This window comes from Rhinopithecus bieti, unplaced genomic scaffold, assembly GCF_001698545.2.
Source record: "Rhinopithecus bieti isolate Rb0 unplaced genomic scaffold, ASM169854v2 scaffold_12928, whole genome shotgun sequence".
In the NCBI taxonomy this organism is placed as follows: Eukaryota; Metazoa; Chordata; class Mammalia; order Primates; family Cercopithecidae; genus Rhinopithecus; species Rhinopithecus bieti.
The window spans coordinates 1384329-1406041 of record NW_016807614.1 but is presented as its reverse complement, the minus strand read 5'-3'; the positions used below and the strand labels follow the sequence as shown (position 1 = coordinate 1406041).

At 57.8% G+C, this 21713-nt stretch overlaps 1 protein-coding gene across 2 annotated transcripts; it reads left to right on the top strand.

The window, feature by feature from the left end:
• The first annotated feature begins 979 nt into the window (after nucleotides 1-979).
• On the top strand, nucleotides 980-21428 carry LOC108536285 (angiotensin-converting enzyme). Of its 2 annotated transcripts, XM_017882913.1 has the most exons (24): nucleotides 980-1126; nucleotides 2032-2125; nucleotides 2790-2933; nucleotides 3358-3549; nucleotides 4110-4207; nucleotides 4579-4751; nucleotides 5456-5679; nucleotides 6028-6172; nucleotides 6459-6557; nucleotides 6849-6971; nucleotides 7331-7542; nucleotides 8237-8373; nucleotides 9554-9712; nucleotides 9993-10080; nucleotides 11646-11789; nucleotides 11939-12130; nucleotides 13953-14050; nucleotides 14208-14380; nucleotides 16439-16662; nucleotides 16926-17070; nucleotides 17373-17471; nucleotides 19498-19620; nucleotides 19883-20070; nucleotides 20201-21428. In XM_017882913.1, the coding sequence occupies exons 2-24, from the start codon at nucleotides 2053-2055 to the stop codon at nucleotides 20428-20430; spliced, it is 3483 nt and encodes a 1160-aa protein (XP_017738402.1). In that variant the 5' UTR covers nucleotides 980-1126; nucleotides 2032-2052; the 3' UTR covers nucleotides 20431-21428. The 2 variants fall into 2 exon arrangements, with proteins under 2 accessions (XP_017738402.1, XP_017738403.1); XM_017882914.1 differs by lacking the exons at nucleotides 980-1126; nucleotides 2032-2125; nucleotides 2790-2933; ... (6 more) ...; nucleotides 6849-6971; nucleotides 7331-7542 and adding an exon at nucleotides 7572-8066 and having other exon boundaries at nucleotides 20201-21421.
• The last annotated feature ends 285 nt before the right edge of the window (nucleotides 21429-21713 follow it).

Sequence of the window (21713 nt, the reverse complement as noted above, 5' to 3'; positions counted from 1 at the left end):
GAAGCGCGGCGGGGCGGGGGCGGGGGTGTGTTGGGTTTTATAACCCGCAGGGCGGCCGCGGCGCGGGAGAGGGGCAGCGCGGCGCACCTCGACGGCGTTCATGGGGGCGCCTCGGGCCGCCGGGCCGGGCCGCTGCTGGCGCGCTGCTCTGCTGCTGGCTGCCTGTGCCGCCGCCGCCGCATCCCGCCCTGGCCGGCGGCCCGGGCTGCAGCCGGCAACTTTTTCCGCACGACGAGGCCGGGGGGCGCAGCTCTTCGCGCAGAGCTACAACTCGAGCGCGAACCAGGTGCTGTTCCGAGCGTGCGCCGCCAGCTGGGCGCCGACACCAACATCACCGCCCGAGAACGCCGGCGCCAGTCGCCCGGCCCGGTGGGGGGCGGGCGGCCCGGCGGGGCCAATCACAGCGCGCTGGGCCTTACGGGGCGGCAGGCTTTGGGGCGGGCCCTCGGGGCCCTGGCGCCCTCGGCCCGAACCCCACCCCGACCCCCCACCCTCGCCCCAACAATCAGCAGCCGGGGGGCCGGAGCGCCGGGCTGCGCGCACGACCTCCATTCCCAGCATGCACGAGTTGGATGGATGAGGCGGGCTGCTCGGAGGCCGCGCCCGCCTTTGCCGAGGGTGCTGGACTCGGCTCTGTGGCCCCCGCGCTCTCGGGCCGCTGCCTGCTCACCTCCGGACGCTGTCACTGTCACCGCACTGCACTGTCCATTCACCCTCCACTCGCCTGGCCTCTTTTGTGGTCCCAATTTCTGCTCCACCTTTCCCATGAGGCAGATTCCTTCCAGAAGGAGGAAGCGCGGCTTCCGCAAACTAAGGTCTCCCGCAGGGATCTCCCCAGGGCTCGGACTCTGGAAGCCCTTGGCCTTCCTCCCCTCCCCCAGCACCGTGGCTTCCCCTCTATGGCGTGCATCCAAGCGGGGTCCTGCCTACACCCTGCCTGCCCTCCTGGTGCCTATAGGAGGAAGCAGCGCTGCTCAGCCAGGAGTTTGCCGAGGCCTGGGGCCAGAAGGCGAAGGAGCTGTATGAACCGATCTTGCAGAACTTCACCGACCCGGAGCTGCGCAAGATCATCGGAGCTGTGGGCACCCTGGGCTCTGCCAATCTGCCCCTGGCTAAGCGGCAGCAGGTGGGCTGAGGGCCGAGGGACAGCTTGGGGGCGGCCTCCCAGTGCCCCATCGTGGGGGTTGGGGGAGAGCAGCCCGTCAGGGAGGGAAGGACCCTGGGATCCACATGGGCCCTGGCGGAAGGGAAAGCCCAGGTAAGCACAGAATGGCTTTCTGAAGCATTGATTTTTCTTGGAGATGGGGTGGGGTGTTACTTTCTGTTAAAGGAAGCATTCTGGAGTAGGAAGCCAAAATCAAATACGCCTCTACCTAGGCTGGTTTATGAGCTTCCTTGGAAGGGTTGAGAAGGGCTGGGCGCGGTGGCTCACGCCTGTAATCCCAGCACTTTGGGAGGCTGAAGTGGGTGCATCGCTTGAGCCCAGTAGTTCAAGACCAGCCTGGCCAACATGGCAAAACCTCGTCTCTACAAAAAAAAAAATAATAATAATACAAAAAATTAGCTGGGCTTGGTGGTGCATGCACCTACAGTCCCAGCTACTATTGAGGCTGAGGTGGAAGGATCACCTGAGCCCAGGAGGTCAAGGCTACAGTGAGCTGTGATTGCACTACTGCACCCCAGCCTGAGTGACAGTGTGAGACCTCCCTCCCAAAAAAAAAGAGAGAGAAAAGGTTGAGAAAGACTGAGAAGTCACCAAAGCCAGAGAATGGGAGGAATCTGCCCTCACTGCAGGGCGGTACCAAGCTGGGACTTGACCCTGACCCTGACTTTCAGGACTCCTGTCCCCCACTCCACAGGCTGCCTCCACTGGCAGGGGACTCGTATGTTAGTGATCAGAAGTGCCCCGGTGCCACTGAGTGGCCTTGTCCAAGCTACATCCACTCTGTGGGCTCCTTCTTCTAGCAGCAAGGGGAGGGCAGATGTCCCAGGGGTTGGTCACCAGAACATTCCTCCCCTCTGACTCCCCAGTACAATGCCCTACTAAGCAACATGAGCAGGATCTACTCCACCGCCAAGGTCTGCCTCCCCAACAAGACTGCCACCTGCTGGTCCCTGGACCCAGGTACAGCCCCTGCGTCTCCCCTCTCAGAGGTGCCCTAGTGCTCTCTCATTGCCCTGCTGCACTCGGGATCGTGCAGTTGTGTAGGGTCTGTGGAAAGAGCAGGTAAACCCAAAGGCGTTGCCCTTCAACTGGGGCTGGAGGGTGCAGATGCCTCCACACCCTGCTTCTCTTGGCAAGTGGACTTCCGGAACCTCCAGCTGCATCCCCCACTTCTGTGTGTGCCTCGGCCTCTCCCATCACCCCAGACCTTCCTCCTGGCTGCCTGGTTTCCCCTTTTGTGGGTCCTCTCATGTTCCCCAAGAGCCCTCAGGCCAGGGACCCCTCTTGGCTTCCCCTTAAACCCCACTCCAGCCCCCTTTACGAGCAGCTTCGAGGAAGGCACTCCAATAGGCCACCAAGTGTTTGCCTGGGTTTTGGCCTTTGGGTGTCCCCTTGGTGTCGACCGCCTTAGGTGGTCATGTCTCTGGGGGCGGAGGCCCTGCCTGGGTGTTTCTGTAGCTCCTGGCCACCTCCCATCAGGCCTGTAGGTAGCCCCTGGCTCTGGGGGCACCATGATGTTCAGGAAGCTGGTGGGAGCAGTGAGGACTGGTGTAGGCTCTGGTGAAGGCCGTTGCAGACTTCAACATGGAGGCCTCCTCACCGACCCTGCCTGCCTGTGTCTCAGACCTCACCAACATCCTGGCTTCCTCGCGAAGCTACGCCATGCTCCTGTTTGCCTGGGAGGGCTGGCACAACGCCGCGGGCATCCCGCTGAAACCGCTGTACGAGGACTTCACTGCCCTCAGCAATGAAGCCTACAAGCAGGACGGTGAGCAGCCCTCTCCCCGTCCAGGAACTGCGCCAGGTGCCCTCTCTCAGCTGTCTCCCCAGAGTCCCAGCCCAGAGCCAGGTAGAGCAGCTGGTATGACGATTCTAGCAGGCCCTGAGTTTCCCAGAAAGTGGAGGTGGGACCAGCCTGCACCCAGTGTGCCTGGACTGTGCTGCTGGCCTGCCCCACATGGCTGTCCTGACTTCGCTTCTGGCCCTGGTGTTCCTCTTTTCCTCTGGGAACCTCCAGGATCTGTTTAGCCGGCTGTAGCTAATTAGAAATTGTAGAGTGGCAACCCTCAAGCCAATTTTCCAGCTATCTGCAGATCCACGGGCCTCGAGCCAGTGGAAGAGCCGACTTATAGCTGAGAGGCTGAGGTCTGAGCCTTTGGCCTGAGCTGCATACCCCACCCCCACGCCCCCAGGCTTCTCAGACACGGGGGCCTACTGGCGCTCCTGGTACAACTCCCCCACTTTTGAGGACGATCTGGAGCACCTCTATCAACAGCTAGAGCCCCTCTACCTGAACCTCCATGCCTTTGTCCGCCGTGCACTGCATCGCCGATATGGGGACAGATACATCAACCTCAGGGGACCCATCCCTGCTCATCTGCTGGGTAAGGACCTGGCCTTGCCTCTGCATGAGTCCCAAGGAAGTGTGGGTCCAGGCATAGGGGTGGGGGATGTCCAGGGTAAGGGAAGGCAGGTTGTGACCATCACGTCTCACATGTGTGGGGCATGGTACTGTTTGCTTCACATGCAGGAGACCATTCATGTTCCCACTTTACAAGTGGGGATGCTGAGGCTCAGGGTCGTGAGGGACTTAGTGGTCAGAGAGCTAGGGGTCAAACCAAAGGCTATGGCCCTGGGTCCAGTGGAGGAGCCATCAGCCTAGCTCATGCCCAAGGAAACAAGCGCTGTGGGCCTGCCTTAGAATTGAGTGGCTGGGACCTGGCACAGCCAGAAAGGACAGTGACAGCATCTTGCAGTCCCAGGACATGTGGCCCTCGGAGGAGTGTGGGTGGGATTGATGTGTGAGATTTCTGGCCCTAAGCCAGGCCTGTAGCCCTTGAGGGCCCCAGGGTGTAGGTGCTGGCCCCAGGGTCGCTCAGCGACTCATGGAGAAGCAGGCACAGCCAGGCAGGGAGCCAAGCTGTCCCCTTCTTTCCTCATCTAGGAGACATGTGGGCCCAGAGCTGGGAAAACATCTACGACATGGTGGTGCCTTTCCCAGACAAGCCCAACCTTGATGTCACCAGTACTATGCTGCAGCAGGTAAGCTCTGGGCTCAAGCCTGGGGTGGCGGGGGTGGGGTGCAAAAAGAGGGAGTCAGAGATGGGCACAGAGGTGGGAAGGGGTCAAGTATCAAGCAGCAGCTTAGTATGTCTGTAGGTGCAGTGAGCTGGGGTCAGCCCCCTCAGTGAGGTGCCAGCTCCTCCCTCCAGGCTCCACAGTGGCCAGATGAGAGCAGCAATGCACTTTCACTCATCTGCTGTGGGCAGCAAGGGCCCTGCCTCTGGGAATGGTGGCCACAGAGCAGAGAAGCTTTCATGCACAGGGAGTTGACCCGAGAGGGGGACCCCAGCCCTGTCCCCAGGCCAGCCAGAGTGGGCTCCCCCTGACCTGTCTCCACACCCCGCCTCCAGGGCTGGAATGCCACGCACATGTTCCGGGTGGCAGAGGAGTTCTTCACCTCCCTGGAGCTCTCCCCCATGCCTCCCGAGTTCTGGGAAGGGTCGATGCTGGAGAAGCCGGCCGACGGGCGGGAGGTGGTGTGCCACGCCTCGGCTTGGGACTTCTACAACAGGAAAGACTTCAGGTCTAGACATGGGAAGAGCAGGGTTCTGGGGTTTGGGGAAAGGCAGGCAGCCCAGGTGCACGGAAGCTGGTTCCCAGGCCTGCCTCTACCCTAGTGCTGGCCAGGGGCTGGATCTATTCCAGGGTGAGGGGACATAGGAGGCCTGTTAGTCCCCTTCCCTGGCAGCTTTGACAAATAGTCATCTCTGTACCTTGGAACGAAGGAAGAAGGCCCAAATGGTGGTGAGCCAGGGCGGGGTAAATAATTTGCTTGTTTCGGCCAGGCGCGGTGGCTCACATCTGTAATCCCAGCACTTTGGGAGGTCAAGGTGGGTAGATCACCTGAGGACAGGAGTTTGAGACCTGCCTGGCCAACATGGCAAAACCCCTTCTCTACTAAAAATACAAAAACAAATTAGCTGGGGATGATGGCGGGCACCCGTAATCCCAGCTACTCGGGAGACTGAGGCAGGAGAATCTCTTGAACCTGGCAGGCGGAGCTTGCAGTGAGCTGAGATCGTGCCACTGCACTCCATCCTGGGCAACAGAGTGAGACTCCATCTCAAAAAAAAAAAAAAAAAAAAAAAATTTTGCTTGTTTCTACTGTGGTTTCATGCCCCAGGACAGCACCCTCCTCATTCCTGTCTCTCAGGTGCCAATCTGCCCTGTGCCCTGGCCCTGCCCTGCCCATCCTTCACCCTTACCCTCACCCTCTCTACACCCCAGGATCAAGCAATGCACACGGGTCACGATGGACCAGCTCTCTACAGTGCACCACGAGATGGGCCATATACAGTACTACCTGCAATACAAGGACCTGCCCGTCTCCCTGCGCGGGGGGGCCAACCCCGGCTTCCATGAGGCCATTGGGGACGTGCTGGCACTCTCGGTCTCCACTCCTGCACATCTGCACAAAATCGGCCTGCTGGACCGTGTCACCAATGACACGGGTATGGGAGGGCTGAGAGGCCCCCACCCAGCCTCACCTAAACCCCACTCCATCCCACAGCAGGACCTCACTTGCCCTACTCAGCTCTGCCCTTCTTTCTGCCTCCCGGCCCCAGGTTAGGCAGGGTTTGGGACCCACCCGGAGCCTCACAGTGCACACTGAGCCCACCTCAACAACACCCGGGGTCCTCTTCCAAGCAGGGCCCAGGGTCTTGAGGACCAGCCTTACCTTCTCTGCGTCTCCCCGGCCTCACTTCCTGCTGCCCCCACCAACCCACCACTCTTAGGGGACCCTCTTCTCCCTCTGACCTCTGACTTCTCCCCTCTCCTCTCATCTCATCTCCCAACAGAAAGTGACATCAATTACTTGCTAAAGATGGCACTGGAAAAAATTGCCTTCCTGCCCTTTGGCTACCTGGTGGACCAGTGGCGCTGGGGGGTCTTTAATGGGCGTACTCCCCCTTCCCACTACAACTTCGACTGGTGGTATCTTCGGTGAGAGGAGGGATAGAAAAACCTTCTCCCCAACTAGCCCTCCCCAGCCTCCTGGACAGACAGGCACCTCCTGCCCCAGCCAGTTCTAGCCTCTCCTCTCTAATGATGTCCCCCTCTGTGACCCACCGCCTTCTCCTTTCCTGCCTGAAACTCCCTCCTCCAGGAAGTCTTCCCCAGTTCCTCAGGATAGGGAAGGGTTGTTGGGTGGAAAAGGCTTTTCTGCAAAAGCTAAATCCATCTGTGTGCAACCTCTAGGCCCTAAGACAATTTGACCATCCTTTTCCAGAACCAAGTATCAGGGGATCTGTCCTCCTGTTACCCGAAACGAAACCCACTTTGATGCTGGAGCTAAGTTTCATGTTCCAAATGTGACACCATACATCAGGTACTAGCATCCCTACCCCACCCCCCAGTACTGTCACACCCTCAGTCCCCTTCTCCTCCTCTTGTGATTCTAGCTGCCTCATCCCCAGGGCTTGTCCCCATGCTCCTCCAGACCTCAAAGGCCTGGAGTTAGAGTGGCCCTCTCTTCTGAGCCTGTCTTGGGTCTCCTTTCTCCCCTAAGATAGCTTCTGGTCCAGCCTCTGCCCTGCAGGAAGCTGGATGGTGCCTGGGCAAGGGACCCCTGTTCCTGGCCCCCCTCGATCTTCCCCTAACTCCCACCCTGTGCCTGCAGGTACTTTGTGAGTTTTGTCCTGCAGTTCCAGTTCCATGAAGCCCTGTGCAAGGAGGCAGGCTATGAGGGCCCACTGCACCAATGTGACATCTACCAGTCCACCAAGGCAGGGGCCAAGCTCCGGTGTGTGGCGGGAAGCGGGGGGAAGTGGGAGGCAGAGGGGAGTGGCTGGCAAAGGGTATGGCAGGGGGCGACTGGCTGCTCCGACAGGGTGGGGGGTGCCAATCACAGAGCTGGACTGATGTGGATGCCTGTCTCCTCGCTCTCTCATCAAGTATTTATTGAGTGGGCCTTCTGGCTGGCATGGGGCGAGACAAATGCCCCCTGCCACCATCACAGAGATCCCAGGCCCCAGGGTCTTACTGCTGCAGTTTCTGCAGTCCATTGTGGGGGCAGAAGTGGCCAGGGGCATGTGGGCTGGAGTCCAGGAGCAGACTCCAGCCTGAGTCCCCTGTGCCCATGGTACCCACTCTGCCCACCAGGAAGGTGCTGCAGGCTGGCTCCTCCAGGCCCTGGCAGGAGGTGCTGAAGGACATGGTCGGCTCAGATGCCCTGGACGCCCAGCCACTGCTCAACTACTTCCAGCCGGTCACCCAGTGGCTGCAGGAGCAGAACCGGCAGAACGGCGAGGTCCTGGGCTGGCCTGAGTACCAGTGGCGCCCACCGTTGCCTGACAACTACCCGGAGGGCATCGGTAAAGCCCTGAGTGAGGGTGGTGGGGGGCTAAGGTGGGTCCTCAACTCTGGGCTTGGCCCAGGGCCCAGGTTCCTGGTCAGCTCCTACCAGCTGAGCCCTGGTACCCTGTCCTGGAGGGCCAGGCAGCCCCCCGAGCTCATCAGCAGTGCCTGCAAGTGGGACAGGCATGTCTTTCCCCCAGCATCCTAGAGAGGGTGTGCTCAGACCTGAGGGCCCCTCCGCCTCCAGAGGAAGCCAGATACAGGGCTCTATGAGGTCACACTGCGGGCTCCGCTCTTATTGGCCAGGGGACAGTGGTTGCAGGGCTCTGCTCTCCTGCGGCTATGGGGCAGGGTTGGGCTACTGCAGGACTTCCCAACCTCCTCTTCCTGCTGCTCTGCTACGGGCACCCCCTGCTGGTCCCCAGCCAGCAGGCAACCCGACAGGTGACAGTCACCCATGGAACAAGCAGCCAGGCGACAGCCAGCAGCCAGACAACCACCCACCAGGCGACGGCCCGCCAGACATCAGCCCAGAGTCCAAGTGGGACCATGCAGGGGAGGGGCAGGGTGCCAGGGGTGGGAGAGGCAGGGCCGGGTAGGGACAGGGGCAGGGTACAAGGGAGTGGGAGAGGGATAATGGCTTCTGGTGAGACCACAAACCTGGAGAGGGGAGGCAGAGGTTTGTCTGTTTCCCTCCACTCTGTCCCGCAGACCTGGTGACCGATGAGGCTGAGGCCAGCAAGTTCGTGGAGGAATATGACCGGACATCCCAGGTGGTGTGGAACGAGTATGCCGAGGCCAACTGGAACTACAACACCAACATTACCACAGAGACCAGCAAGATTCTGGTGGGAGCCACCTCTCCACCCCCAAACCTGTGCATGTGCACACACACAGAAACGCTGTCCCACTCACCATGAAGTGGGGCTGCCACCACGTTTTAAATTGAATATTTAAAACAATACTCAGTTTCGGGCCGGGCGCAGTGGCTCATGCCTGTAATCCCAGCACTTTGGGAGGCTGAGGCGGGCAGATCACGAGGTCAGGAGATCGAGGCCATCCTGGTTAACATGGTGAAACCCCATCTCTACTCAAAATACAAAAAATTAGCTGGGCGTGGTGGCGGGCACCTGTAGTCCTAGTACTCAGGAGGCTGAGGCAGGAGAATGTCGTGAACCCGGGAGGCGGAGTTTGCAGTGAGCCAAGATGGTGCCACGGCACTCCAGCCTGAGCAACAGAGGGATACTCTTGTCTTTTTTTTAAAAAAAAAAAAAGCTCAATTTCATATTCTGGTGGACATTTACTCAATGCCTGAGCAGTTCTTCTTTCCTTAAAAATCAGTCTCTGGGAGGCCCAGGTGGGAGGATCACTTGAGGCCAGGAGTTGGAGACCAGCTTGGGCAACATGGCAAGATCCAGTCTGTATTCAAACAAACAAACAAAAATCAATCTCTAGTAACAGAATAATTTGTACATAAATAAGTGGTGCTCAAGTCGTTTTTTAAGACATTGAAAGCCCCCGTTTGTCTCCTCTACAAAAGGGGCTACACTTCCTCTCTACCCTCACTCCCTGCCTATTTGACTGAGCACCAATTATGCCACAGTGAGCCACACACCTACTGTCCCTTGGTACTTCAGTCGGTTGCCTCATCTTTTTCTCAAGAGCCTTGCAAAATTGGTGAACTTATTCCCATTTTACAGATGGGATTTGATATTAACTCTGAGGCTCAGAGAGGCCACAGAGCTGATACCAAGCTGGCTCCTTCCTAAGGACCTTTAAGGGGGTCTTCTATTCCCTGCCCTGCCTGGATATGTGCTGCTTGACCACAGGCATCTGGGGAGGGTGAGTACTGCATCCAGGATGTTATCGGCAGTCCAGCTTGCACAGGGTCTTATCGGCAAAGGTTGCAACTTAATCCCATTGCCCTCTCACCACCACCTCCAGCCCTCAGCTCCCACTTGGGGCCTCCCATTCAGAGGCTGCTCTGGAGCTCCTGGGCCCCATGACACTATCCCCCTGTGCCCTCAGCTGCAGAAGAACATGCAAATAGCCAACCATACTCTGAAGTACGGCACCCAGGCCAGGAGGTTTGATGTGAACCACTTCCAGAACACCACTATCAAGCGGATCATAAAGAAGGTTCAGGACCTAGAACGGGCAGCGCTGCCTGCCCAGGAGCTGGAGGAGGTGTGTGGCTTGCAAGGAACAGGGAGAGGGGAATCCTGGGGCAGTGAACCCAACACAGGGTCAGGCCTGGCCTTCACATTGCTTCCTCTTCTTTGTTATATCAAGTCATGGCATCTGCCATGCGACGTGCACCTCAGAATTGCCGAGAAGGCAGCGCTCCCCAGCTCCCTGGCTCCCCGGCTCCCCACCCGCCAGCCCATGGGGCCTGGGGGCAGTGCAGGCCACAGAGAGACCAAGCACAAAGGAGTACAGCTCAATGCCTCTCTCCTTCCTCCTGCAGTATAACAAGATCCTGTTGGACATGGAAACCACCTACAGCGTGGCCACTGTGTGCCGCACGAATGGCAGCTGCCTGCAGCTGGAGCCAGGTGAGGGCTCACGTGCAGGCTGAGTGAGAGGCTAGGGCTGGGGCTGGCATGGGGCCCGGGGGTGCTGGGTGAGAGCACAGAGTTGGGCTCCCGTCGCTCTTGGAGTCAGCGTGCCCAGGAAATGCCCTTCCTTGTTTTCCACAAGGGGGGCTTCTTTGCCCCACTGAGAACCGACACCTACTTCATACCACACCCCGATCTGCTGCCCCTCCCTCAGAACCACCCTCTACTTAAGGGTATCCGATCTCTCCGGTCCTCTCTGCATGTCACCCCTCAGAGCAGCAGGATCTCAAAGTTGTATTTCATGGGCTTGGACTCCACATTGGGGGAACTCGGGGGCTCTAGCTCCCCCCGGCCTCCTTTCGTGATCCTGCCCTTGACTTCACTTTCTCTGTCTTTCCTGAGCCCCTCTCCCAGCATGTGACTGCTAAGGAAACTGAGTCATACAGCCGCTGAAAGCACCAGACTAGAACCTGAGTCTCTGATTCCTCTCACTTCCTTCCCCGACCCCGCCACTTCCTGCTGGATAGGAGTAGACAGCTCTTGGCTGTCCTCTCTGCTCTCCCCACCGGCTGGTCCTTCTTACCCCAGCCCCTTTGAAAGAGCTCACCCCCGGCACAAGGACCCACGCACAGAAACCTCCCAGCTCCCTCTCAACCCACCCTTTCCAGGGCTGGAGAACTTAAGGCATAAACATTCTTCCATGAAGAATCTCCACCCAGAAATGGGTCTTTCTGGCCCCCAGCCCAGCTCCCACATTACGACAATGACAAATAGAAGGGGAAATGGAAAATAAACAGGAGAAAAAGTTTTCCCAGGACAGGGTTTGGCCTACAAGTTGTGGATGTGGGTACGCATGCCAAGTCGGGTGGAGGCTGGCCGGGTGCGGTGGCTCATGCCTGTAATCCCAGCACTTTGGGAGGCCGAGGTGAATGGATCACTCGAGGCCAGGAGTTTGAGACCAGCCTGGCCAACATGGTGAAACCCCATCTCTACTAAAAATACAAAAGTTAGCTGGGTGTGGTGGCAGATGCTTGTAGTCCCAGCTACTTGGGAGGCTGAGGCATGAGAATCGCTTGAGCCCAGCCTGGGCAATATAGCAAGACACCATCTCTACAAATAAAATACAAAAAATTAGTTGGATGTGGTGGTGCACGCCTGTAGTCCTAGCTACTAGGGAGGCTGAGATGGAAGGATTGCTTAAGCCTGGAAGGTCAAGGCTGCAGTGAGCCATGATGGCACCACTGCACTCCAGCCTGGGCGACAGAGTGAGACCCTGTCTCAAAAAAAAAAAAAGAAAGAAAGGAGAGAGGCTCAAGCACGTCCCTCACGGGACTGCTGAGACCCTGCAGGTGTCTGCAGCATGTGGCCCTAGGCAGAGGACCCTGTAAGCCAGGGCTGGAGAGCCACTCCCATCCTTTCTCCCATTTCTCTAGACCTGCTGCCTATACGGTCACTTTTATGTGGTCTTGCCAATTTTATTCCAGTTCTGAAATTCTCTGAGCTCCCCTTACAAGCAGAGGTGAGCTAAGGGCTGGAGCTCAAGCCATTCAATCCCCTACCAGATCTGACAAATGTGATGGCCACGTCCCGGAAATATGAAGAACTGTTGTGGGCATGGGAGGGCTGGCGAGACAAGGCTGGGAGAGCCATCGTCCAGTTTTACCCAAAATATGTGGAACTGATCAACCAGGCTGCCCGGCTCAATGGTGAGTCCCTGCTGCCAACACCACTGGCGCTCGGGTCCCCTCAGGTTCCTCAAAGAGGTGCTGTGAGACCCCAAGCCTGGGTGAAGGTAGGTCCCTGGAGGAGGCAGGTAATGAGGTGTTGGGAGAGCATGGCTGTGTCCCCTCTGTAGGCTATGTAGATGCCGGGGACTCGTGGAGGTCTATGTACGAGACACCATCCCTGGAGCAAGACCTGGAGCGGCTCTTCCAGGAGCTGCAGCCGCTGTACCTGAACCTGCATGCCTACGTGCGCCGGGCCCTGCACCGCCACTACGGGGCCCAGCACGTCAATCTGGAGGGGCCCATCCCTGCTCACCTGCTGGGTAAGGGCACATGTCGGGCCTTGAGGAGGGTAAAGATGGACCACAGTGTGAGTGAGGGCTGGGACAGGGCTGACTAGAGGGTAGGGAGCAGGCTGGAGAGTGAGAGACTCCAGCCCTGGGGGGAAGGTTGCCCAGGCTGGAGAGGGGTGGGCACTGGGAGTGGGGAGCCCCCCACTTGCATCTGGTTCCACATTCACTGCAGATCTATGTTGGGCAAGTCACCATAGATGGGGGGAGAAGTTAATAATCTTGTCCAGGAGACCACAGCACCCATCACAACAGTGTGTGATCTTGGAGGGTGAGGAAGGGGCTGTGAGCGGGAGTTGAGGAGGCTTTGCCAAGAGGTGGCCTGTGAGCAGGGCCTTGGAAGATGACAGGGTTTGACAGATGGGAAGTAGGGGATGAGAGGAGAGGCTCAGTGTTCAGGCCAAGGGAACTGGAACAAAGAAGAACCTGAGAATGTAAATCCACTTCAACCCTGGACCCTCCTTTGCCAAGGGCTGCAATCTCAGATGCCCTGAATGTGTGAAGTAGGCGGTGAGGACAGTAAAGGATGGTAGGCAGTAAGAGGCAGTAAGGCAAAGCAGAGGCTACTGGTTCTCTGTCCCTGATGGGCTGTTAGGAACACTTTCCTGGAGCAGAGAGACCAGACAGGCCCTCAGACCATTTAGAAACCATAAGGGAGGCCCCAGAGGATGGCCTGGCTGCGGGTCTAGCTCCTACACAGGCTGGGAGTCCAGCCCTGTTCAGCCCCTCTCTGGTGAGACCAGAGAACATCTGGTGATGTCACAGTGGACATCAGTTCACCAACTGGGAAACGCAGGCCCCAGGAAGAAAAGCAACATGCCCAGGGTGGCCTGGGAGCCGGAGCAGAGCTGGCCTTAGAACTCAGCCCCTGACAACTGGTAAAAGGGGAAAGGGGAGCAACCCAACACTGATGCACTCTCTCTCTCTCTCTGGCTCTCTCCCTCTCCTCTCTCATGTTTCCTCCATCACTCATCGCTCTAAGCCTCTCTCACTGGTTTGCACTTTAGACTTCATCTGATGTCAGCTGAACCTTCACCTCCCTTGGTTAGGAAAGAGCCTTGAGTCCAAATCTGTTTCTGAGCCTTCCACTCATCCTGAGTGTCTTCCTTTTCCTCCATCTTGGAGAACTAGGCTCTTTTCTTACCCTAAACTCAGAGGCATCAGCCTGTCCTGAAGGAGATGGCTGGTTCCTGCCGGAATTGCTGAGCTGCAGACGCCGACCTCAGGTGGTGCAGAGGGGACATGGCAGAGTGGCTGGTGAAGAGAGCAGCCTGCCAGCCATTTAATCCCAGCCCTGCCCCTTAGGAGCCGTGGGCCCCTGTTGGGGGGGTCACTGAACTCTCCAGCCTGTTTCCTTTACCATCCAATGGGAACTGTGCCCATACCTGGGTGCAGACAGGATTGAAAGTGAATTCACACAATGCTCTTGGCACAGAGCCAATAAGAGGTGGCCGCCAGGGTATAGGTGTTCTGAGGACCTGTAATGTCCTCACAGGTCAGCAGTTGCTAGTCACATTGGTCTCCACTGCTTATGGACAGTGAAGACCACCTGGATTCCCTGATAACCAGCAAGGCCCCCACCTAGAGCAGGGCAGTAATGACCTACTGGGCTGGATGTGCACACTGAAGGTGGTGTATGTCAGGTGCCTCGAAACTTGCAAACAGTAGGTGCTCAAGAAATGCCACTGTAATTAGCAGGACTGGGATCGGGAGCCCTGTTCCTGCAGGAGGGCATTGAGCCTAAGAAGTAACATTTGTCTTTCCTCTGTCTACCATCCCCCTCACTCCTCTCCAGGGAACATGTGGGCGCAGACCTGGTCCAACATCTATGACTTGGTGGTGCCCTTCCCTTCAGCCCCCTCGATGGACCCCACGGAGGCCATGCTAAAGCAGGTCTGCACTGGCCCAGGGGCAGGGAGGCCCCGCCGGGACGGGAGGGGCCCTCTGATTCAGGAGTTTCCCCCAGTTTGGCCCTCCCCTGGGTCCCCCACAGCAGCACTCAGTCTGTCCCCAGAACCTCCAGTTTGGGCAGAACTCCCTCTGCTTGCAGGGCTGGACGCCCCGGAGGATGTTTAAGGAGGCTGATGATTTCTTCACCTCCCTGGGGCTGCTTCCCGTGCCTCCTGAGTTCTGGAACAAGTCGATGCTGGAGAAGCCAGCTGACGGGCGAGAGGTGGTCTGCCACGCCTCGGCCTGGGACTTCTACAACGGCAAGGACTTCCGGTACATCCAGCTAGATCTGAGGCCTCGTTCCTGAGCCCCACGGGCAAGGGAAATGAGCCAAGCAAAGGCTCCACTACTGTCCCCCAGCCGGAGCCAGCAGGGCAGGATGGGGACAGGGCCAGAATTTGGGACTGAGGGTCTAGAGAGGCATTGGCTTCTGGCAGGAAAACCCCATCCACCTGATGGGCTTCTGAAGCACACAACAGCTCTGTCAGCCTGGCCGCTGGGAAGTGCTCAAGGTCCCAGTCCTGGGTTTGAGCGCGGTGGGCTGCCCCGCCTCCCTCCTTCGGAGCTCCTCCCCTGCATGGAGCTGGCCTCTCCCTGGGGGCACGTGCTGTGACACAGGGAGGCACACGAGGATGTTGGGGGCTCTGCACAGATCTACTCTCACCCCTGACAGGCTCAGAAGCTGCCTTCCTTGGAGGATGGCGTTTTAGTTACCTATTGCTGTGCAACCAAGCACTCCAGAGCTTAGCCGTATGAAACAATCAGTTGATTATGCTTATGATTTTATGGGCCAGGAATTCAGGCAGTACACAGTGGAAATGGCCTTTCTCTACAAGGCCCCCTCTGTTGGGGGCAGCTCTCTTGGCCAGCATGGCTCCATGTGGGGCCATCCGTCCAGAGCCTCAGTTCTGGCTATCAGTTGAGGTCCTCGGTTTTTCCCACGTGGCAGATACTGGGGCACATGTTCCCAGTGGCCTCTTGGCTCACATGTTGGGTGCTTAGGGTGGGTGGACTTGAACAGCTGGAGGTGGGTCAGGCATCTCTCCAGGCTAGCTTGGGCGCCCTCCCAGCGTGGCATCTGAGGTGGGCAGATTTATTACCTGGCAGCCAGCATCCCCCACAGCGACCACTGACGCAGCCGGTTCTCAAGGCTAGGTTCAAAACTGGCCCAGAGTCACTTCTGCCATGTTTTATTGGCTTAGAGCAAGTCACAAGTTCACCCAGATTCAGGAAAAGAGAAAAAAGTCCCTCCCTCTTGGGAGAAGTGGCAAAGACAATCTGTCACAGCTGAAGTGTCTCTTACAAGGAGAGCAGACACGGGGAGCCTGAAACCAAACCCGATGGGGTTCCCTGGGCTGTGCAGGCCCTTCCAGGCATGAGGACTGCAGCCGCAGGGCTGAGAGGAGACAGGATCTGGGGGATGAGAGCCCTTGTGGGGTCTTTTATGGGGAGTCAGAGGAGAAGCTGGATAGACCCCAGCCTCGTTGTGGCCAGGATGCTGGGCAGCTCTTCCTTCCCCCTCCCCAGTTGAGAATGACAGAAAAACAGGATTCACCTGAGCCGAAAGGCTTCCAGTTAGATCCAAGAGAGAATTTCTCGCAGTTTGAATTGGTTTGCAAAACAAGGAAGGGCCGGGTGCGGTAGCTCACGCCTGTAATCTCAGCACTTTGGGAAGCTGAGGCAGGAAGTCTGCTTGAACTCAGGAGTTCGAGACCATCCTGGGCAACGTAGTGAGACCCCCCCCCCATTTCATAAAAAATAAATAAGTAAATGAGGACAAGGAAGGATTGATGAGAGACGGTGGAACCTTCTGGTTTGGGCAGCTCTGCAGCTGCCATTCATCCTGGCCATAAGAATTCTTGGGTGAATAAGTTTGTCGCTGTTGGGCCGCGTGAGGTGCAGAATTGCCCACTCTCACCCCTGACAGAAACAGTTGTTTCCTTCAGGGAGCCTCCGTCTTGGGAGACAAAGCATGTGTACATGGGAACCCACCGGCTACACATTCTAGAAAGTACCCAGTGTCCCAGTGCCTCTACAGCAAGCACTTCGTACAGTCAGAAAGCAACAGGTGGTGGGGGCTGGAGTCATTCAGGAAAATGAGAGGCAGAGGAATGGCCTGAACGACCTGACGGTAGGGGCTTCTGCCCCCAGATTCCCTCTTTTTCAGGTCACTCAGTGGTTCCCCTTTCCCTCCCTCCCACAGTGCTGTGTCCCCTGCATGCTGCAGTGCTGGGGTCTGCGCTGGGTGTAGCAAGGCCCGCTGTTACCTTATGCCCAGGGCTTCTCACTGTCCTCTCCCAACACCCTCTTCCCCCACTCCACTGTTTCTAGGATCAAGCAGTGCACTACCGTGAACTTGGAGGACCTGGTGGTGGCCCACCACGAAATGGGCCACATCCAGTATTTCATGCAGTACAAAGACTTGCCTGTGGCCTTGAGGGAGGGTGCCAACCCCGGCTTCCATGAGGCCATTGGGGACGTGCTAGCCCTCTCAGTGTCTACGCCCAAGCACCTGCACAGTCTGAACCTGCTGAGCAGTGAGGGTGGCAGCCACGGTGAGAGAGAAGCGGGAGGCTCTGGTGGGCTGAGGACCAAGAAGGGGTGGTGAGCTTGGGAGGTGGGAAAGGGGCACTTAGTGTCCCATGGGCAGAGGTGTGGGGCAGAGCAATGGGGAGGAAGGGAGCCATCCAGACCATCCCAGGAGGCAGGTCACTGGGCCTGGAAAGATACAGCACCCCCACCCCTCCACCATCACAGGCACACCAGGGCCAAGCTGCCAGGAGCCCGGGTCTGACAGCTGGGCTCCCTTCCCTTGCAGAGCACGATATCAACTTTCTGATGAAGATGGCGCTTGACAAGATCGCCTTTATCCCCTTCAGCTATCTTGTTGATCAGTGGCGCTGGAGGGTGTTTGACGGAAGCATCACCAAGGAGAACTATAACCAGGAGTGGTGGAGCCTCAGGTTCTGGAACACTCCCACAGGATGTGGGCTGGGGGATCTCTGCGGGTGTCTGGATGGGCCAGGGTAGGGGAGTGTGTGTGTATGTGTGTATATGTGTGTGTGTATGATTGTGTCTGTGCATACGATGTGTGTGTGTGTGAGTGATGGGGAAAACGGGGTGATTGTGCACAGAGGCCCAGCACGCAGGAGAATGGGTTGCCCAGTGTAGCCCCAAGTGCAGGGACCCTCCTTCAAGTCAAAACTGCCACCCCCAGCCTGGTTCTCCCCAAACTCACCTTCCAACGTATATTCCCACTCGACAGGCTGAAGTACCAGGGCCTCTGCCCCCCGGTGCCCAGGACTCAAGGTGACTTTGACCCAGGGGCCAAGTTCCACATTCCTTCTAGCGTGCCTTACATCAGGTAACAGGGGAAAGGCAGGAGGGCACGTTGTGAGAGGCAGTACCCACAGCTTTGTGTTTAAACTGCGGCCGCTGCCCAGTCCACAAGCTCTGCCAGTCAGGGCAGACCTGGGGGAGCTGGCCGCACAGTGCAAGTGCCTGGACCCACTCACCCACTGCCAAGGCGGATGGTGGTTTTCTTGAACATTGTTTTGGTGAGAGTCTGTACCATCCAAACAGTTGAACACGGAAACGCAAACTAATAATTGGCTAATGGTTACCAGACCTTGGTTAAGTAGTTAACATTAACCATGACTCATGGCTGGATCATGAGCTCAGCACTGTTTTGTTTTGTTGTGCTATTAAAACAAGATTGTGATTCTTGTACTATTATTGAACATTGTCTTTGATACAATTTGAATTGTACCTGGAAGCCCTTCTAGACACTACAATGCGGGGTTGGAGACCCGGTTAAGTTGGGAGTCAGGGTTAATGGCGCAAGTTACAGTCACAGGCTGGGGTCAGAGAGAACGGGGTTCAAACCCCATCTCCATTACTTTGTTTCCTTGAGAAAATTCCTCAATTTCTGTGAGCTTCCGTTTCCTCACCTGTGAACCCCATTTCACAGGATGTACGATGGCTAACTTCTTAGCATTCTGTCTCATACACAGCCTCCTCAGGTAGTGGTGGCCAGGACCCCACTATTAGTCACTCTCCAGTGGAATGTATCTGCACACTAGGTCTGCAGGTCACATGGCCACAGATGAGTGTGCCCAGTGCGGCTCCTCTCCTTTTGTGTGCCTCAGGAGAGCACTTGCTGAGGGCTAGCAAGGCTGTTTGTGATCTGGGGCTTCCCTGGGAGGCTGGGGGCTAGAGAGACCTCAGGCTGGAGTTCCAGGTCCCCCCAGGCTACAGGTAGCCCAGGCCACCCAGGAGTCAAGGTACAGAAGGCAGTGAAGGCCACCCCCAGAGGGCTGTGGCTACCCCTGGCCCTGGCCTCCTGTGGTCCCTGGAAGCCCAGCGAGGGCAGAGCCCATGCCCACCTTGCCTCCTGGCACCTGGGATGATGCCAGCACATCATCAAGTGCTAATAACTTGATTGTGGGATGGATGAAGTCTGTCCCCAGATTCCATCCTCTGGGGATTCTGGAAGTCTGTCCCCAGAGTCCAGGTGCTCCAGGGATGCCAGGAATATGGCATCCCTGGAGCACCTCAGACAGGCCTGACCTAGATGGTGTTCCAGAGATGACACTTAACGACAGGGCTCCCACCTGCCTGCAGGAGTGGTCCCTGGGGTTCCCAGCTGGCGCTGGCTCTCACCCGGGAGCCAGCTGGTATGATGGCTAGCTTCACAGCTTAATGCAGACAATTCTCCAAACAGGGGCGGGCAAAGGAGATTTGGCTGCTCTAGAAAAACATTCCGCGTTCTGGCCAGCAGCCTTCGCAAAGCACTTTAAGGAAAGACCAGGGAAGTCGGTGGTACATGGCTTGCACCCAGCATTCAAAGCAAAACGCCTGTGCCACTGGCTCAGGACATTTAAAACCTCTCCAGACTTTAAGCTGGGGAGAATCCTCTAGCCTTGACTGGCAGATTTCTACCAGCGAATTCCTGATGCTTTGGATAAGATCATGTAGGACTGGCTTCCCTGCCCAGACCACCCTACCAGATCCACATGGCCCATTTGGCCACACCTTGCCTTTACTTGCATATACCCCAGGGATGGAGACCTCACTGCCTCCAAAGCCACCTGCCAAATCTCTGAAGGGCTCTGCCCTGACCCCGTGGAGCAGGCCCTCCTGAGATGTGGAGGCAGCCCTGTGGGTGGGAGGCACCTACACAGGCACAGCTAGGAGGAGGCTCAGACAATGCTAACAGGTGGGGTGGGGGAGCTCACCCTGATGGCAGTGGGCAGGGTTGGGGGGTCTTGGCTCTGCTGTGCCCATGTGACTTAGCACATATCACATGTGATGTGCAGGAGGACCTGGGGCCCAGTGGCATAAGACCCTCAACCAACTCCGCCCCGGGCCACCGCCTCCCTCTGCTCCAGGTACTTCATCAGCTTCATCATCCAGTTCCAGTTCCACGAAGCACTGTGCCAGGCAGCTGGCCACACGGGCCCCCTGCACAAGTGTGACATCTACCAGTCCAAGGAGGCAGGGCAGCGCCTGGCGTGAGTGTCCTCCAGCCCTCCTTTGTTTCCACGCTCTGGCCTGCGCCCCTGGGCTTTTCTGGGAACACTTGCCATTTTGGCTCTTGAGCCGGGAGCTCCCACCTGCAGTGTGATGGCCTGATGTGCCATCTCCTTACGCACCTGGAGCCCTGGGGCCCTGGGACAAGTTTCAGCTGGGAGGGGGTATGGAGAGTGGATGTCAGGTGGGGGCAGGATGGGCCATGTCCTTCTGACTCGGCCTCCCTGTCTCGTGCCTCCCCAGGACGGCCATGAAGCTGGGCTTCAGTAGGCCGTGGCCAGAAGCCATGCAGCTGATCACGGGCCAGCCCAATATGAGCGCCTCGGCCATCCTGAGCTACTTCAAGCCGCTGCTGGACTGGCTCCGCACAGAGAATGAGCTGCACGGGGAGAAGCTGGGCTGGCCACAGTACAACTGGACACCGAACTCCGGTACCACCACCTGCCCCGCCTCCAGCCCTGGGTCTTAACCCCGTTCCCAAGCCCAGCGGCCGCGACCTCGGCGCCTGGCCCTGCCCCGCACCCTCGCCCTGCCCATGCTGTCTCCTTGCTTCCCACTCAGCTCGCTCAGAAGGGCCCCTCCCAGACAGCGGCCGCGTCAGCTTCCTGGGCCTGGACCTGGATGCACAGCAGGCCCGCGTGGGCCAGTGGCTGCTGCTCTTCCTGGGCATCGCCCTGCTGGTAGCCACCCTGGGCCTCAGCCAGCGGCTCTTCAGCATCCGCCACCAAAGCCTCCGCCAGCACCCCCAGGGGCCCCAGTTCGGCTCTGAGGTGGAGCTGAGACACTCCTGAGGTGACCCGGCTGGGTCAGCCCTGCCCAAGGGCCTCCCACCAGAGACTGGGATGGGAACACTGGTGGGCGACTGAGGACACACCCCAGCCCACCCTGCTCCTCCCGCCCTGTCCCTGTCCCCCTTCCCTCCCAGTCCTCCAGACCACCAGCCGCCCCAGCCCCTGCCTCCTTCTCCCAGTACACAGCTGCCTAACACTGAGCCCCACCTCTCCAAGTCTCTCTGTGAATACAATTAAAAGTCCTACCCTCCCCAGCTGAGTCTGTGTCCCTCACAGGGAAGCCAGGGATGGGGACAGACTGCTCTCCTGCCTCCTGGCTGTCAAGTGGGTCCCGTTACTGGGTTTCTTCCTCCATCCTCCTCCAGGAGCCGGGGAGAATCCCCAGAGCTCTGCCCCACCACCTCCTGGCCCTGGTGCCTGTCTTCCCTCCAGCCCAGGCAGCCGGCCACTGTCCTGCCACCGCAGGCAGCCCCTGTCTGGCCCAAGCACTTCCCAGGAGGACTCTGGGAAGCAGGCATCCTGGGCTGCTGGCCTCACATTTCCACCGGCAGTGGAGCCCTTCCCTGCCCCACAAGTGGCCAGGTCCCCCCAGGGGAAGACTTCCAGCTGTTATTGGCTGCTCCAGGGGTGAATAACTTGGAGGGCCTGCTTCATGGAGGTTGCCCACTGGAGGGCACACACCAGCGCAGTGCTTACCTTGGCTCCTGCCCGTACCAGCTCCATGACCCGCAGCTCGCATGAACAGCCTTGGCTCTCAGACAACCATTCTAACACTGCCAGTGCAGAGGGGCCTCAAATGCCGGAGTGTGGCAGCTGGCTGCACCTGCACAGCCACCCTGCTGGCATCCCAGCACACACCTCTTCACTCCCCACATTGGAGGGAGTGTCATTTTGAGGGACATTTTTATGACTTTTATGTGTATGTTTATGTAGAAATTTGGAAAATACAGAAAACTGTAAAGAAAATAAAAGCCGTTTATATCAACATCAAGAGATAAGCCCTGCTGACATTTTGGTATACGACTTGCCGGACTTCTTGTTCTCAGCACGTGTATTTTAAATGGGATCACACCATATTTACAGTCATACATCCTTTTATTACTTCATACAACTAGATCTGTTTTACTGATATTTAAATGCCAGACTTCAAACCTGGCCAAATAGAAGTCGGTCCATTTGCTGGGGCCAGGGGCTCCCCAGCCACCCCGGCCCCTCTGTCGAACCCTCGGCCCTGAGTCTCTTCTGGGCTTTGCTGATGGCTTCACCCTAGCCAGGTCCATCTC

Coding starts and splice junctions, on each gene's coding strand:
- LOC108536285 (XM_017882913.1), top strand. CDS start 2,053: ATGAGCAGGATCTACTCCACCGCCAAGGTCTGCCTCCCCAACAAGACT. Junction 7,543..8,236: donor CAACTACCCGGAGGGCATCG/GTAAAGCCCTGA, acceptor TCTGTCCCGCAG/ACCTGGTGACCGATGAGGCT. Junction 9,713..9,992: donor CTGCCCAGGAGCTGGAGGAG/GTGTGTGGCTTG, acceptor TTCCTCCTGCAG/TATAACAAGATCCTGTTGGA.